Source organism: Neoarius graeffei, chromosome 17, assembly GCF_027579695.1.
Source record: "Neoarius graeffei isolate fNeoGra1 chromosome 17, fNeoGra1.pri, whole genome shotgun sequence".
NCBI classification, from domain to species: Eukaryota; Metazoa; Chordata; class Actinopteri; order Siluriformes; family Ariidae; genus Neoarius; species Neoarius graeffei.
Genome location: NC_083585.1, coordinates 69,055,669 through 69,074,323, shown reverse-complemented (window position 1 = coordinate 69,074,323; position 18,655 = coordinate 69,055,669). Strand labels below are relative to the sequence as shown.

Sequence of the window (18,655 nt, the reverse complement as noted above, 5' to 3'; positions counted from 1 at the left end):
CTAACACTGACCACTGGGCGGTGTGTATGACTGGTAATTACTAACACTGGCCACTAGGCGGTGTGTATGACTGGTAATTACTAACACTGACCACTAGGCGGTGTGTATGACTGGTAATTACTAACACTGACCACTGGGCGGTGTGTATGACTGGTAGTTACTAACACTGGCCACTAGGCGGTGTGTATGACTGGTAATTACTAACACTGGCCACTAGGCGGTGTGTATGACTGGTAATTATTAACACTGGTATGGTGGCAGGCACGCACAGGACCGAAACCATCAGAAAACTTTCTTTATGTATCCACACTCTATGCCTATGGGGCTCTGCTCAGCTCCATTATGACGGAATCCATAACTCGGAACAGTTTAGCTCACCTTCCGAACAAAAGAGCCAGCATTTGAAACACATGGTGCAGATTGTCTCGACGTTCCAGCCTTATATGGTCTGGAAGTCTCTTTCTCACAGTGAAAGCGAAACAAACTTTATTAAAAAAATTATTAAACAAATGACATGCAAGCACACAAACACAGCATCCAAAACACAGTGGAGTAAAAACTAGTGAGAGTGAGTGTTTAGACAGGACTATAGGTTTGTAGCTAAGCTAACAAAGAGGGTAACATTTTCTACCATGGCGTTTTGAATAATGCATTAATCAAATAAAGTGTTTGTGCTAGCAAAGTTGTGTTTTTAAGCCTTCATGGCTATTTGCAAATGTTGTATGGACAAATACCATGATATAGAATGAACAACAACACAGCAAGTAATGTAATTTATGCTAGCTAGGGTGTGGGTTAGCAAACTGTCACTACAGTTGCTGCTGTGACACTAACATGCAGACGGTTTCCCAGAGCCAGTCTGTCTGTCAGCTGTCCATCGCTAGCAATGATGATTGCTTCATTAGGATGCACAGAAACTCAGATAGGCCATGAGGCCCACACCAGGGCAACAGAGTCATCCGTAGTGGTGGCATGAATGAGCCTATCTTCTCTCCTAATGAAGAACCTTGCACAGTAAGGTAAGACAAACAATGTCGTGCCTCCATCGTGTTGTCTCTTTGGACCTCCAGACCTGATGCCAAGTGGTGCACAAAAGTCCCACAGACCTGACAGGTATGGAAGTTGCCCAGCAATGACAACTGGCTTGCCGAACAATGCCATCCATCGGCCATTTGAGTGGCTCTTCCACATGCCATCTGGTGGTGTGCTATTGACCCTGTTGGGTTCACCTGCCACATTGCACCGAAAAGCTCCCTGCTGCCAGCGCCTTATTGGTGATGTACCCATAACTGGAACCCAGGCAGGTGCTACCACTCTGGGTCAGAGCGGACCTGGGAGCAATGATGATTAAGGGGTAACTCCACTTTCCCCAATATTCAAGTCCTCCTGGACCTGAGACTCACCACTGATTGCAGTTTAAAGTCATACACCACTGATTGCAGTTTAAAGTCATACCCAGGACTTATACCCAGAGCCAGTACAGCACCTCCAGACAGTGATACTCACAGTAATCTGGCTACTACAGTTAACATCACAACAACAGCATATCTTGGCAAACCAGAAAATAAGCTGAATGTCTGTGGGAAAGTAATTTAACGTTACCTAACACACAAATGTGACACAGGTACCTGCTTTCTAGATAACCAACTGGGATTAGCTATCACAAAGATTAGCAAATGGGACAAAACCATACTGACCTGTTGGTTCTATGAAACATAGCAAAACTAGATGGGCACTCGGAGAGCACAGACCTCCGCCAAGGACAACAGTCGACACTTCTACAATATGCAAGTCTGCAACCACAACCACTTTATATATCTGGATATATTTCCAAAATTATTATAATTATGTGCTTACATGTGTATTCCAGAGGATTACCAGTACCTGTGGATGTGATATGGAGTAACCAAATTTCTACACTGGCTATGTTTTGACACTATTGAACAATAATGCCATCTTCTGGATATTAAGAAAAGATAGATAAGGGCGGCACGGTGGTGTAGTGGTTAGCGCTGTCGCCTCACAGCAAGAAGGTCCGGGTTCGAGCCCCGTGGCCAGCGAGGGCCTTTCTGTGCGGAGTTTGCATGTTCTCCCCGTATCCGCGTGGGTTTCCTCCGGGTGCTCCGGTTTCCCCCACAGTCCAAAGACATGCAGGTTAGGTTAACTGGTGACTCTAAATTAAGCGTAGGTGTGAATGTGAGTGTGAATGGTTGTCTGTGTCTATGTGTCAGCCCTGTGATGACCTGGCGACTTGTCCAGGGTGAACCCCGCCTTTTGCCCGGAGTCAGCTGGGATAGGCTCCAGCTTGCCTGCTACCCTGTAGAACAGGATAAAGCGGCTACAGATAATGAGATGATAGAAGATAGAACTTTATTGTCATTGTTTTAGAAACAACGAAACAGTTTCACAGCTCTTGGTACTGGCAATGCAAAATGCAAAATAGACACATAAGAACAAATAACACAAAAAGAAACACAATAAATAGGCATTTTCCTTGGGGGAGGGTGTTTGTTGCCCCTCACTGGTGGAGTTGGGGCAGGGGAGGTGGGGTTGCACATCCAACAGCTTGAGAATAGAAACTGTTTTTTAGTCTGTTTGATGCAGCTCTTATGAGTCTGTATCTCCTTCCAGAGGGCAGTAGGGAGAACAGCTGATGTCCAGGGTGGGTATGGTCCTTTAAAATACAGCTGGCCTTCTTTTGTAGTCGGTCAGTGTAACTGTCTTTGAGGGGAGGTAGTGGTGTACAACATATGCCAAATGTTGTATCTTGCAATGTTAACGGAAGTCAAAATAAATTTGTTTATCTGCCCCATAGTGTTGTAATACTTGAGATCGTTCTTGGTCTTGACACTGTTCCCAAGACCACTTTGTGAAGATCTCAGTCTCCTCTCAGAATCAACTGCATTCAGTCTCAGACCTAGAGGACTTGAGATTTTATTTCAAGACCAAAACTGTGGGGATTTCACTAAGTTGCCTGTGCATTGTCTGATTTATTTTACATCCAATCATTTCTGTGATTGGATGTAAAAGTTCCTGCTCCAAATGCAACCAATAACGTGACTCATTGCTAATTTGAAATTTTACCTCTGCCTTTGTTGGAAGAGGTTATGTTTTTGCCTTTGTTTGTTTGCCTGTTCCCAACGTAACTCAGAAAGTAGTGAATGGATTTTGATGAAATTTTGAGGAAAGGTGAGTCATGGGCCAAAAAAGAATTGATTAGATTTTGATGCAAATCTTTATATGTGGCTTGCCAGAGGTATGCACTCTACCGAGTACCCTTCTAGTTGTTACTGTTAATGGCTGTCATCCCTCCCCCACCCCCCTTCACACACATTGGTCTAGTCATGGTCTTGACTCTATCTCATTCTGTCTTGGTCTTGATTTGATCTTAACCCCTCAAAACCTTGGCCTTGTCTTGGTCTTGATACACTCTGGTCTTGGTTATGGTCTTGGTTTAGGTGGTCCTGACTACAACACTACCACCCTGTGGCCCGAGTCTGCTCCCATGCACCAAGTACATGTATGACACCCTTCCACCAAGTTTCATGGAAGTTGAGCTGGTAGGGCTTGCACAATCCTGCTTATAGTCAAACAAACAAACAAACAAACAAACAAACAAACAAACAAACAAACAAACAAACAAACAAACAAACCATATCAATAACATAACATCCTTGATGAAGGTAACAAAAATGACCAACCTGTCAAACAGAAACAGAGCACCCTCTGCATCTGTCTTCATTTCTTTCAACTCTTGGAGGTCTGTCCACTGTTGGAAAGCTGATGTTAATGCGGGTCTTTGCCATTGCCTGATCATAGCACTACTTTTTTTTTCCATTTTTGTTCTTTTTTTTGTTCAATATTTGTTCTTTTTGTTTTGACCTTTTCTTGTTGTACAGTTCAGCATGTTAGCATGTGCCAGGTTTAACTGCACCTTTAATGTGCTCATTCTAACATGTTATCATTTCTATAGGAATAGTTCATCCACAGGGATGTGTACTGTGCTCGAGTCACTAAAAATAAACAGATTTTTTTTTCCAAAAAGCGTATAATCGTTAACATTTCTGGAAGGAGTCACCAGTGTCTCCAGCACTTTGTAATAATCAGAGGTGAAGCTGTAGCTTTAAGTTTTCCGACATCTTCAGGACAGAAGAGTTTACACTTCCTTGCTGTTTCTTGGTAACATGACAAGCTGCAATTTTATTCTTATTAACTTCAAGAGCGATAAAATGGAGAGGCTGGTGAGGGAACAACTGTTTATAGCTGCTATAAGTGAGAACAGGAATCAACTCATTTCACTTGTGATATTCCACAACATGACTGTAAATGGATAAACAGTGTAACATATTATGAACTAAAACACTTTGGGATGCTGTTATGGTATAATATGATATGAGCTGTTAGCACAACAACCCCAGTCCTCTCTTCACAAGCATTTGCTTAAGTTAAATAACTTCGCATGCAGGAATCAAAATCACAAAATGTAAGTTACATGACATGATCTAATGATCAACCATTAAAATCTCTCTTGATCTGTGTTCTGTGTTAAGCGACTGAGCCTGGATAAATAATTAATAAATAATAAATAATGAACAAATCCATAACATTATCGCTAGAAGTTCAGCAGTGCTTCACAGAGCTTTCTGATTTTCTAGTAGGAGCGCCCTCTGCTGGTGGATTAACCACAGTACAAATAATTGAGAGTTGTATGGGAGTCACAATGACTTTTTAAGGGTTTTTATCACCTCCAAAAGGTTAGCATATATAGCTTTGTGTTGTAATGATGCTGTAAATTTATTGTTTCTTCATTAAAACAGAATTATTTGTACAAAAAAAAAAGTTTTCCAATTTTCTTTTCAACGCCATTGCAGGGACTAAAACTGGTCACTAGGTGTCAGCGTTTCTGCACATTATATTAGGCTTAACTTGCTATCAAAGTCCCTCTGGTACTAGGATCTGATCTTTCCACGTAGTCTCCTGTCCCAGTACTCACCAGGACCTTAAGGCACATCAAGCGGCGCCGATCTCCTTTCCAGTCTCTCACATATTACACAGCTATGGTTACAGTAGGGGCGGGTCCTCTGGTAACCACGAGAGTTTGACTCCCCACTCACATCTGTATTGCAGCATGCCTTGCCAGATGGCAGTAGGTTCCATTTTTATGATCGTCTTTGGTATGACCCAACCGCGAGTAGAACTCACGAGCTTCTGGTCAGGAGGTGGACACGCTAACCACTAGACCAACTCACAGTAAACCTACTATAATCTAAAAATGTTAAATAAATAGTGTCTCGATTTTATTTTTAATTAACTGTAAATGCGGGTTTGACACCTGCTTTTTAGAAAATTCATTTAAAGCACAAAGCAATCTGTCTAAAAATGGGCCTTGCTTTGAGATTCAGTGGAACAATTTAAATATTAAGGTTCATTAAAGTTGAAAAAAATATTTAAAAGAACATCCATTCATCCATCCATTATCTGTAGCCACTTATCCTGTGCAGGGTCGCGGGGAAGCTGGAGCCTATTTAAAATAATATTATGTATGAAATACTAACATGTCTAATGAGATATAATAAAAGTGGCAGACAATGCTAACTTTGCTCCAAAAAAACAGTGGAAGTAATAAAACTGTTAATTGATGGTTGATGAAAGCTAACATAAACTAATGAAAGATAAATAGCTAATGATTAATTGGAAATACAAATGCTCACATTGCTAATAATGGATATAAGCAGGGCATCTGGACATGCTAACATTGCTACAGTGCCTTGAAAAAGTATTCATACCCCTTGAGCTTTTTCACATTTTTCCACCTTACAACCACGAACTTAAAAGTTTTTTATTGAGATTTTATGTGATAGACCAACACAGAGTAGCACATAATTGTGAAGTGAAACGAAAATGATAAATGTTCTTCAAAATTTTACACAAATAAAAATCTGAAAAATGTGGTGTGCATTAGTATTCACCCCCTGTACTCTGATACCTCTAAATACAATCCAGTGCAATCAATTGCCTTCAGAAGTCGTCTAATTAGTTAATAGAGTCCTACTGTGTGTAATTTACTCTCAGCATAAATACACTTGTTCTGTGAAGGCCTCAGTGGTTTGTTAGAGAACACTGAAGAACAAACATCATGAAGACCAAAGAACTCACCAGACAGGTCAGGGATAAAGTTCTGGAGAAGTTTAAAGCAGGGTTAGGTTATAAAAAAATATCCCAAGCTCTGAACATTTCAAGAAGCACTGTTCAATCCATCATTCAAAAATGGAAAAAGTATGGCACAACTACAAACCTACCAAGACATGGCCGTCCACCTAAACTGACAGAGCGAGCAAGGAGAGCACTGGTCAGAGAAGCAGCCAAGAGGCCCATGATCACTCTGGAGGAGCTGCAGAAATCCACAGCTCAGGTGGGAGAATCTGTGCACAGGACAACTATAAGTCGTACACTCCACAAATCTGGCCTTTTTGGAAGAATGGCAAGAAGAAAGCCATTGTTGAAAGATAGGCATAAGAAGTCCCGTTTGCAGTTTGCCAGAAGCCATGTAGGGGACACAGCAAACATGTGGAAGAAGGTGCTTTGGTCAGATGAGACCAAAGTTGAACTTTTTGTCCTAAATGCAAAGCGCTATGTGTGGCGGAAAACTAACACTGCTCATCACCCTGCACACACCATCCCCACTGTGAAACATGGTGGTGGCAGCATCATGCTATGGGGATGCTTTTCTTCAGCAGGGACAGGGAAGCTGGTCAGAGTTGATGGGAAGATGGATGGCACTAAATACAGGGCAATCCTGGAAGAAAACCTGTTGGAGGCTGCAAAAGACTTGAGACTGGGAAGGAGATTCACCTTCCAGCAAGACAATGACCCTAAACATACAGCCAGAGCTACAATGGAATGGTTTAGATCAAAGAATATTCATGTGTTAGAATGGCCCAGTCAAAGTCCAGACCTAAATCCCATTGAGCATCTGTGGCAAGACTTGAAAATTGCTGCTCACAGACGCCCTCCATCCCACATCCCATCTGGCTGAGCTTGAGCTGTTTTGCAAAGAAGAATGGGCAAAAATTTCAGTGTCTAGATGTGCAAAGCTGGTAGAGACATACCACAAAAGACTTGCAGCTGTAATTGCAGCAAAAGGTGGCTCTACAAAGTATTGACGCAGGGGGGCTGAATACTAATGCACATCACATTTTTCAGATTTTTATTTGTTTAAAATTTTGAAGACCATTTATCATTTTTGTTTCACTTCACAATCATGTGCTACTCTGTGTTGGTCTATCACATAAAATCTCAATAAAAAACTTTTAAGTTCGTGGTTGTAAGGTGGAAAAATGTGAAAAAGTTCAAGGGGTATGAATACTTTTGCAAGGCACTGTGTGTGTGTGTGTGTGTGTGTGTGAAAGAGACTCAGCAGAAATTTTCCCAATTCTTTATTTCAGATACAGTACGATGCAACAATCATTCATTTCAAGGCCTTAAATGTTAATTTTGCTAATACAGTCATGCTAACGGTGTGGTGCTCGCAGTGGTTCCTGCTCAGTGGATCTGCTCTGGACCTTTCAGGATCCCATCCACATTACAGGGTTCATTTATCTAAGCATTCTACTTTATTTAATATTTTATTTCTGCAGTGGTAGCTGCAGACTAGCTAGTCAAGTTATTTGAAGCTATTTGGCTTCAGCTCCAGACCAAAGTTAATGAATTGTGAGGAAAAATAAAACTTAAAGACCATAATAGCGAAACTTCCAAAGGAACTACATCTAGCTAGCGATACTTAGCATCTCCACCAAAAGGATCAATCATTTGTTTTTGAAACTTAGTAATTTTGACTTGAAGGGATCTTTAAAAGCACATGAAGGCAACGTTGGTTTGTACATGGGAAAAAAAAGTGAAAACTGTCATATAAACAACAGTGTTGGACTGTGTTCTGATGCTAGCATGCTAACTAATAACACTTCATGTGTTTTTCCTGTTACAGTTTGGACACGGAGACCGAAGCCGCCATCAGTAGCCATGTTTGCTTTAAGTTGTCTGTTTTAAGCTCCGCCCCTTTTGTTGTGAGGCAAGTGATGAAGCAGATAAACACAACGTGTCCATTAGCATCAGTACAGTGCATTACTTGACTCTTCATCCTCTTACATCTGTTTATACATTCATTCATGCATCATAACTGGCCAATAGAGACCAAGCTCTTTAAACCCCACCCACTCCAGAGAGTATTGTAACTGAACATTTTAGCTGAAGACGCGAAAGCTAAGAGCGAAGGTGATTTCTGATCAATGCAAGGCTACGCTTTATGTAGAAGACTGAGACACATGTTCGGCTTTTGAATTTTTTTTTTTTCCATTTTAAAAAATGTTCAATACGTTTGACTCAGGATGCACCAATACCAGAAATGAGGAACATAATGAATCAGTCAGACACATTAAGGAATAATGTTTTCAGCTCTGTTTCACCAGTTTATTTAGTTTGCACACGGGTTTGTTCGTGTGCTCAGGCTATGACACTCGTTCTTAGCATTAGCGTGTTAATTAGCTAGCTAGCTATATTTGCAGTGCAGAAGAGCGGGTTTTGTTTCAATTCAGAAAAAGTGTTTACGTAAAGTACATTTTTGTTTTCATTGTGTAAGATTCCCTCATCGTCAACACCCGAGAGCGGCTGATTGTTACGAACAACACGCTGGGACATAAGAGCGGTCATTTTCACTCACCTAGCATCATCTGTGGATGCTTTTTTTTTGTCCACTCTCACCGAGCGATTAACTCTGTGCTGAGTTGAATGTTGAAGATGTTTTATCACTTGGATACACTGTAGGAAGATGCTGTAGATCCTCTTATTGATATTTTCACAGTTTGCTAACTGATAATTAATCGTGAAATATGGTACGTCCAGATCGCTGTTACATTCAGTTGTGAGTCATTAGCGCGAGGATTATAGTGTCACCTTGGATCTGATGCTAGTTTTGGAGTATTTGTTTTTTGGAGTATCAGTAATAATGCATCCCTATTTCTGAAACAAATATAATCCTCTGTGTGTGTGTGTGTGTGTGTGTGTGTGTAATGATATAGTACGGAATTAAAAAGTAATTTACATTACGTTATCATGAGCACAACGCCAACAGAAATAAAACACAATATTTTCACACAGTGAGATTACACACATCAGAGACATCGCACAAGGAGCAGATTCATGTCATATGAGTATAAAGTGTGTGCGTGTGTTGTTCATTTGAGGAAGGAGTCGAGTTTTCTCTCAATCTGCGTGAACGAATCCTCTCCGAGATAATCAGCGTCTCCCTGCTCCCACTTCTGCTTTCTGTCCTGTGAGGAGGTTCGAGGAGCTGGAGGATGAATACACTCCTCCTGCTGAGCTGCCTCGACGTACACACTCTCCTGCTGAGATGCACGCGCCTACACACACACACACACACACACACACACACACAGAGAGTAGTGTTGGACACTAATGCTAATGAAAAGGTCATATTACTGTCCAAAATGATTTTTAGCATAGCTGTCCATACGGCCAGTGAGCTGTTGCCATGGCGTGACGTCCATCATCCACAATTCAGTTAAATCATATCTCCTCCATCAGTTCTCCACAGATTTCTGTTCCAATTGTTTTGCTTGAAAGAACTCATCACTCCGCACAAAACTTGGTCAATGTTTTGTCAAATTCTATGCTAATGAGTTACTAATTAGGCCAAATTAATTAATTTTCCAGGCCTCCCACTAGAATCGTATCTTTTCTCTCATTCCAGTTCTGATCATTTTATATGAAAGAACTCGACCTTCTGCACAAAACTTGGTCATTGTTTGGTCAAATTTTTGCGAACGCACTGCTAATTAGGTCACCTTAACGAGTTTTGGGACTTCTCATTAGAATTGTATTTCCTCTCAAAGTTCTAACCCAATTTCAGTTCTGATCGATGTTTTGGGTCGATCGTCCCTCGAGGAACAAAACTTGGTTGTTTTTTTGTTGATTTTCCTGTTTACAACTTTGTTTATTTTCAGTTAAATCGTGTCTCCTCCCTCAGTTCTCAATGGATTTCAGTTCAGATTGTTTTATTTGAAAGAACTCAACTTTCTGCACAAAACTTGGTCATTGTATTGTCAATTTTTTGCGAACAGATTAGTCATTAGGTCACTTAACACATCTTCGTCTGATGAGAATTGTATCTCCTCTCTCATTTATCATGCGAATTCAGTTCTGATCGATGTTTTGGGTCGATCTTCCCTCGGGGAACAAAATTTAGTCCTTTGTTGATGTTCCTGTTGTAAACAGTTTGTCGTGGAGGTTGGTCCTCTCTCACATCGTCCCATTTCAGTTCTGTTTGATGTTTTGGTCGCCAGGGTTGTTTTGATGGCAGGCCAGATGAGCTACTATGCACTTGACGTTCTGGTTATTTTTGTTTTACCAAAACATTAACATCTTGTTGGGACAAAAACAGTAAAAAGTCATACTGTTCATCTACCCCCTGGTGCCTTCGTAACATTAAAGCTAATCTTATGTCATAGCTCAAGTGGGAATCAGAACCATCAGATTAATGTGCTGTGATGGTCGTGATGTTGCTGGTGGTGATGTACAATGATGCAGTGATACTGCGACAGAATTGCTCCTGTCCGCTTCACATGTCTCATTTCACGCCTTCAGATCTGAATGAAAATTCCTTCGTATCATAGAAATACAAATAAAACAAAACAAATGTTCAGAAACAGGAAGAGAACCCTCTCAACAGCTCGACTCGTGCCATGTTGCTAACTCGCTAGCTAATGTCTCAACTTTGGTTTTTCACAACAATATACTCTTACTTCCCCGTAAATTCTACGTCATATCCGGTCTTGCATGTTTTACTTCTCTCGAGGGGTTTTGTGCTCCGTAGCTTTACGTTAAATATAGTCAGGTGGGAAAATATGATATCCATTACTTTACTGTTATTGAAGACTGAACATTTGTTTTATTTGATACATTAATGGGGTTCATTTGTGAGTTTTAATTTCTTACTTTCCGTAGTTCACTAGTCTCCTAATTTCCCTGCTATACTTTGCTCTCCTCATTTTCATGCTTCCAGTTCTTGATGTCTCTAGTTTACCGAGTGTCCCAGTGCTATAGAGTCTGTGTAATTTTTATAGTTTTCATGACTCCTGTTCCTTACATTTCCAAATGCCCCTTTTCTTCCTTTCCCCCGGTTCCTCAGTTTGTCAAGCCGGGAGTGGGCAGCGAGGAGAAGTTCTCACTGCTCCTTGAAATGCTCCCGAGGCACACGTGTCATAACCTCGGACAGCTAATTCCAACTCCTGGCCTTCCCGTGGTGGAACTGTTTCGACTGACAAAGAGAATGGGTGAAAGGCGAGTCTCTGCCGCCTCAACACCTTCAGGCAGGTGAGACTTGTTAACCTTCATTGATAGCTCACCTAGGGGAAGGCAAACCCTGATTTCAAACCTCTGCTGCTTTGCGGCTATACCCTATACTCTTGGGAAAGGCTTCGGGAGTAAACCCCGAGGAGAAATCTGGAGCTGGAGTCCCAAAGGTAGTTCGTCATTGCTTTCAACATTGTTCTGGCAACTCTTGCAATGGCACTGGTGCCAAGCTGCATGGGCTCTTTGCCCTTCCCTTGGACTACATCAGTGATATAGAGAGTGGGGACGTGCTGCATGGGCAACAGCTCGTCTCCTATATCACCTTGCCCAGGTCTGTGCCCTGGAGAGGACACTCCAGCACCGCTGCATGTTCAGGAACAAACTAACGTTCACGGCGCTAAAATGCCTGGAGAGACGCCCCTAGGATTGTCCGCTTTGCTTATACAGACTTCTCGTGCAGTGGGAAAAAATGCACTGCTATGTGTTCCATATGTAGAACTATCGAGGAGACGACGGGGACAACCTCGAACTTCAATCGTCATTTAACAAGACTCCACCCAGAGAAGGAAGCGACACGCTATGTTTATTGCTCTGTTGATAGTGGGCGGGGCTTGCTGAGCGATGAACAAGCTTTTTATCTGTAGCCTGTTAACTAAAATGGGGCAGTCGAGCAGGAACGTTAGTCCAACACAGTAGCAGAGACGCTTTCACATAAAGGCAGCAACAGACACCGTCACATAGTGCAGTTGGAGTGTTGGACTGAGACTCGACTCGGATCAATAATGGACTCGACTTGGCTCAAAATTTTCTTTAATGACTTGGGCTTGACTCGGACTTCAACACTGAGGAATCGAGACTGGACTCGGACTCGAGGTTTAGTGACTTGACTACAACACTGGTTCTCGCTACATAGCATCTCGTGGGACTCACAGGACACGATTCACAGCTGAGAATTTCCAAAACGCTTGAAGATACTGTTTCAGATCTCACGGACTGAGAGTGAAAAAACCATGTCGCTTAATCTGACTGGAAAACCGGGATTTAAATTGTTTCATATGCACCTAGCAACTGATCAAGTGTCCTGTTTATTAGTTTAGTTCTTTTATATCGTTTCCTTATGCAGAAGAAAACACAAAAAGTGTTTGATGGGAGTTTAACTCTGTGGAAATGATGAAGAAAACCATGCAAAAGAGCGGAACGTGAACGTTCACATTTCTGTATATCGAGCACAAGTGGACAAAATTGTGCTAAATATTTTTTTTAGGAAGTACAGTGCTTCTGCATGGTTACAGCACTTATCTTTTCCATATTTTGACATAAAAACAAACAGAAATCAACTCTCAAATTTATTAAATATTCATGCATTTACTCAGATTTAGCAATACTAGTCACTTGATCCTCTTGACGAAACATGAGTAGTAATAATCAGGGCTCGAAATTCATATATTTTTTCACCAGCCAGCCGGACTAGTTCCCTTCCAAAGTAACTCGCCAAACAGAAAATCAACTCGCCAAAATTTGTTCATGTATGAATTTTACGTCTGTCAAAAATAACGCAAAAGAGAGTCGTTACTATTGTTCATGACTAATGTGCATTTATTTCAAGACCCGAGTATTTTGATCCTGTTGTTAAATACATAAATGAGAACAACACAGAGCACCATAATATAATATCAACAAATAATAATATATTGGAAAACTTGGCAACTTGGTGTATGAGTATTGAAAACAAATATACTTACTATCATGACTACCGCACCCAAAATATGTCCAACATGCTTTCTGTATTTAACCATTTATGAGAGAGAAAGCATTCGGAGCTTCATATTGACGAGGAATCAACTTGAAAAAAATTAATTATTCCATAAAAATCGTATCGCAGCCGAGGCCTACCTTGCTCCCACGCTTGCTTATAAGTCCTTTGTCGTTTCTCCTCTTCAGACCGAGGTCGCTTTGTCCCCGTCTCTGGCGGTTTCTGTACACCTTTCAGAAAATTCCACATCGCAACGTAGCTTTGGCAGATGTAGATGTAAACAACAACAAAAACATGTATTTAAATGGGCGATAATGTGGCCACATCTATTGAATTTGATAACGTGATGTGGCAGTGGGGGTGTGGCCAAGCGTCGGTCTGTGAATGGAGGGCGGAGTCAGGGAAGGTAAGTGGTGGAATCATTGCACCTGATGGGGATTAACCTGTGTTTGTGTGTCTTCCCCAGTGACCGCGCCCTTTAAAAGGAGAGGAGAGCAGAGAAAGGGAGCTCTCTCTCTCCCCAACCAGAACACGTGTGTGTGTGTGTGTGTGTGTGTGTGTGTGTGTGTGTGTGTGTGCATGCGCGCGCATGGCTGGGAAGTGATAAGGCTGAAAAGCTAGCAATAAATAGTTCATTGAGAACTCAGTTCTGGCCTGCCGTGCTTCTGTGCTCCACCCACCTGGTGCAATACTACATGTGATTACCGCGATATTCAGCGAGATGCGTTATATGCATGCGACGTAGTGAAAAAACCGACAGCCTGACTCGTACACGATATGATTCGGAGTTCTTCGATATTTTCCGTCCTGCCGATAAACACATCGATTAACACAGACACGGCACGCGCTTAATATGTGGCGGCTTTAGTTGACGATGCATCTGAATCTTTGCTTCATATATATTTTTTATTTTCAACTAGCCAGCCGGGCTGCCTAGTGACAGGAATTACCCGCCTAATGACAAATTAAGTCGCCTCGGGCGACCGGACCACCGCGAATTTTGAGCCCTGATAATAATAATAATAATAATAATAATCGTAATACTCACTCGGTTGTGATCATGCATGGTTCTGAAAAATCTTGATGCAGTGATGTAGAGTGTTACCTCCATGCTGGGCGTGTCCGAGAGCGGATGTGTGTGTTCCTTTGAGAGTAACGGCAGCACTGACGACTTAAACACACTCCACCACTGCTGGAAGTAATCAGGATACAGAGAAGAAGAACGGCGCGGCCCTGTCTCACTGCTGCACTCTTCATCATCTTCATCATCGCCATGGTGATAATCCCATGGCTTCTTCTCACCCAGGAAGTGGATTACCTTCGCATTATGGCCAAACCTATGGTACATAGGCATTTTAAAACAAACAGTCAGATACCACAGCACTGTTGATTAATTCTCTATAACAGCAGCTCTGATAGTAGTGCAGGATTATACTGTATTAATGCACTCAATCTGATACGTTATCATTTCCATAGTTATAGATCATTCACAGGGACGTGTGCGAAGGACGCGCCACATAACCGGAGTCTCCAGTGTCAGAGCTTTGGATCAGTCAGAGGTGAAGCTGCCATTTTTTTGTTTTGTTAACTTTACGAGGCCGAATAAAGAGACGCTGGTGAGGGAATATACGAGTGTTTATAGCTAATATAAATGGAAGTGAGAACAGGAAATAACTTCATTAACTGTAATTTTTGAAAAAAAATTTGTCAAATAAAACACTTGGCAGTGTGCTGTTATCAGAAAATAATCAACTCCCGGGTGGGTGGAACAGAAACTTGTGACTCTCCGGGCTCTATCACACCAACCCGCCATATTTTCCTTTAACAGCTGCACCCGAGTGTTTTATTCCTTACGTAGTGGGGGAAAAACATCAGGTGATGACAAGGGGGCGTGGTTACTACGACTGGGCTGAGTTTTAGGGAGGGATTATGGTTGTGATCGTTATCGTAAAATCATATTGTTACATAGAGTGAAATCAAACACTGTGTTCTGAGTGTTCATGAAAACACCAGTTGAAGTAATAATCACTGAAACAGGGATCAGTCGTTGACTCAGTGCCGCTAGGACACGCCCCAAATCACAGCCTTGTAAAATAATAGCACCCTATTTTGAGAAGCTGGTCACTCTGTAGAGCGTGTGAGTGAGTGAGTGTGTGTGGACTCACTGTCTGAATGCTGGTAGGTAGGTGTAGATGGACACACTGCTCAGGTTATAGATGAAGGGAAGGTGTTTAGCGATATCAGCTGTAGCCCAGTCACTGAAATAACTGTTTAAAACACCTTGATCCCCACCTACACACACACACACACACACACACACACACACACACACACACACACACACACAGCACATGAATTGAATGAATGAATTTTGAATGAAATTTTTTTTATTTCAAACATGTATTAAAAAAAATTATGTAACTATTTGTACATACAAAAGAAAGAAAACGAGAAATTAAAAAAAAAATAAAATAACATAAAGAGCTAAGACATTACAAAACACCGCACATTGTTCGAAAAAGGAGTGGGAAGAAGTACAATACTTTTTTAATTTCCCACCCCTTTTTAACTACCCCGAAATCCAAACTACATTAATACATCTATAAAAATATATACCATATATACACTTCATAAATATCTATATAAATATATAAATTACAAAAATAAATATCTACTACATACCTATCCCTGTAAATATGAATATATAAACTATCCCCATAAATAAATATATACCATATACTAAGTTAGTTCTAATATAACAATCAACCCTATTTTATTTATCCCTCATCATCCTCCGTTAACATACTTCCCCTTCAATATACTTGTTTAAAAATATTTTTTTTACACATAATGTAGTTATATTAAATAACTAAACATAGGAAAAAGAGCCAGTGATGTCTGTTAGCATGATGTAGCGTTAGTGTGTGTTAATGTTGCAGCAAATTACATCCAGTGTTTATCTCCATTAATCCAGAGCTACTGCTGAATCAATGTTCTGGTCTGGAGATTGTGCAATCGAATCCTGATGATGCCACAGCCACCCGGAGTCCAAAACAGCAAAACTAGGTGTGGGTGGGCGCGGCATTCATTCTCTCTCTCCTGTCAATCACAGTGACACTAGCCAATCATGAGCGTCTATGATCTCATGTATATGGAATAGTGTTGTACTCAAGACCACCTAAACTGAGACCAGGGCCAGAGTGTATCAAGACCAAGACTTGAGGGGTTGAGATCAAATGAAGACAAGGCAGGGCGAGACAGAGTCAAAACCAGGACCAGACCAGTGGGTGTGAAGGAGGTGGGGGAGGGGTGACCTCCATTAACAAGAAGAAAAATCCAAATTAGCAAAAAGTCACATTATTGGTCGCATTTCAAGTAGATTTAATGATGTTCACAAATAAATCAAACAATGCACAGGCAGTTTAGTAAAATCCCCACAGTTGTGGTCTTGAAATTAAATCCTGAGTCCTCTACGTCAGAGACTGAGACAAGACCGAGTAAAAATTCGGTCAATTCCGAGACAAGACTGAGACCTTCATAAAGTGGTCTTGAGACTAATTTCGAGTTTTACAACACTAATGTTGTAACTATTTACTATTATTATAGTGTAATTTTATAGTATAATCTTTGGATTACCCCGTTTTATCATGTAGGGATTCGACAGTTCACTGCCCAAACAGTTGTTTTATGGAAAGCTGTGCCAAGGGAAGTGTTCATCTGAGGGGCCGAAGAAACGCTTCAAGGACAATCTCAAAGTGTCAAAACCCTAGAAATCGACCTCACCTCCTGGGAGTCACTTGCTCAGGATTGTCCAGCATGGTGAGTAAAGCTCACCAGTGGCGCACGTGCAGCAGAGATGAAACGCATTGTCGAGGCCCAGAAGAAATGAGCTGCGTGGAAGGCTTGAACTATCGCCACCCCCATGCGTGCCTGACACGTGGGCGTACCTTCAAAGCCCGGACTGGCCTCATCAGTCACCTCCGGACCCACAACCGCCACCCACCACAGTGAAGTCATGGTCATCTTCTACCCTGAAGGATGAACATCATCGTCATGTAGGGGTTTGGTGGCCATTGGGACGCAAGTCCTGTTCCTCTGCCACATTTCTTTTATTCGTAATTAATTATCTTCATATTATTATATTTTTTTCCTCTCTCTTTTTTTGTATTCTGTGTAAATGTGATGAACTCAATAAACTAAAGTGGAAGAGACAAGCAGAAACTATTTCGCTTTCCTTCTATGGTGTTACGGCACACCGTGCTGTAGCACAAGCAGCAGAGCTCAGCTTTACGTGTCTCAGAGGAAGCATGTGTTAGCCTTCGTCCTCTCAGAGCGGCATCCGTCATATGACAAAATAAAACCCAGGAATTGGACGAGACTAAATTAGGGAGAAAAAATAAAAATAAAAACCTTTGGAATTCAATTTGAGAGCAACATTACATCCATAGATACATAAATACGACACTATTAATTACTGTTTAATAATATCATCGTCACTTTAAAGCAGGGCTTTGAACCAGAATTTTTTTCCTATTGGTTCGTTCTGAACAGAAACGGAATTTTAACGTTTCCGGTTTGGGGTTCCACCATTAAATAGATGTTCCCGAACCGGTTAGAACAAAAAAATTTCGTTCCCGGAAGGGTTAATTACATTCCCTGTCAGCTGTTTAACAAATGGCTATAAAATTATGTCTCTGTCTCATCCAGCTTAAGCCAAATGTAGGCTAATTCTATTACAACCTTCATTAAATAAGACAAGAAATAATTCAAAACAATTATTATTTCAAATGTTGGCGATTTGGATTCTCAGTATGTCTTCCCATCTACACAAACAGAAAAAGTGCCAAAAATGAAAGATAATTCGTTTAGTGTGTTACCAAAGGCTAGTCAGGCCCTATGCATTGATAGGCTAAAAGAGGTTAACGTCATTTAATGTTCGCGAGCCTCTCATTAACGTGGACAAATATATTGATATCGTGTTTGAGATTGACGTTTTTGAATAACGATAGACTGCAATATTTACCTCTTATTTAAGATGTGGAGACGTGATAGTAGTCCACCCTCCCGCTCTCTCCATTCAGTCAGCGAACGTCACACAGGAAGTGAACCCCAGCGGGTCATAGAAACTTGCGCAGGAGAAGAATGGCTTTTTTATTTGTAGGCTACGGATACTTTGAGGAACGAAATAAAAACCGGTATTAACCGGTTACCATTATTTTTAATAAGCGTTTCTGTTCCGGAACATAAAAAATAATAAAGTGTCTGGTTTCATTTCTGTTCCATGTGAAATAGAAAGTTCCCAGTTTTCGTTTTCGTTCCTTGAACCGGTTCAAAGCCCTGCTTTAAAGTGCAAGAAATGGTTGTTTTTATTCCCAGAATCCTTTACATTCACAACTTTAATACCTGCCCGTGTTTATTCTTTGTTCAAACAATTTTCATGATCAAAAATACTATAAAAGTCCTGCATTTTCCAGGGTTTAACTACATCATAAAATACTCTTCAAGCTTGTGTATAAATCTTGTGTAAATTTTACT

General features: G+C 41.1%; 1 protein-coding gene across 7 annotated transcripts in view; it reads right to left on the bottom strand.

The window, feature by feature from the left end:
* Nucleotides 1-7,433: 7,433 nt before the first annotated feature.
* The window catches only part of LOC132864496 (glycogenin-1-like), a 25,633-nt gene continuing 14,411 nt past the window's right edge, over nt 7,434-18,655 (bottom strand). For 4 of the 7 annotated variants that reach the window (XM_060897925.1, XM_060897927.1, XM_060897930.1 and 1 more), the window contains 4 exons: nt 15,286-15,412; nt 14,226-14,457; nt 13,261-13,350; nt 7,434-9,416 (listed from right to left, as the gene is read on the bottom strand). In XM_060897925.1, the coding sequence (XP_060753908.1) occupies nt 9,231-9,416; nt 13,261-13,350; nt 14,226-14,457; nt 15,286-15,412 (635 nt within the window). In that variant the 3' untranslated portion in view covers nt 7,434-9,230. Of the gene's footprint in view, nt 9,417-13,260; nt 13,380-14,168; nt 14,458-15,285; nt 15,413-18,655 lie in introns of all 7 variants that reach the window. The other 3 variants (XM_060897929.1, XM_060897926.1, XM_060897928.1) reach the window with 3 other exon arrangements.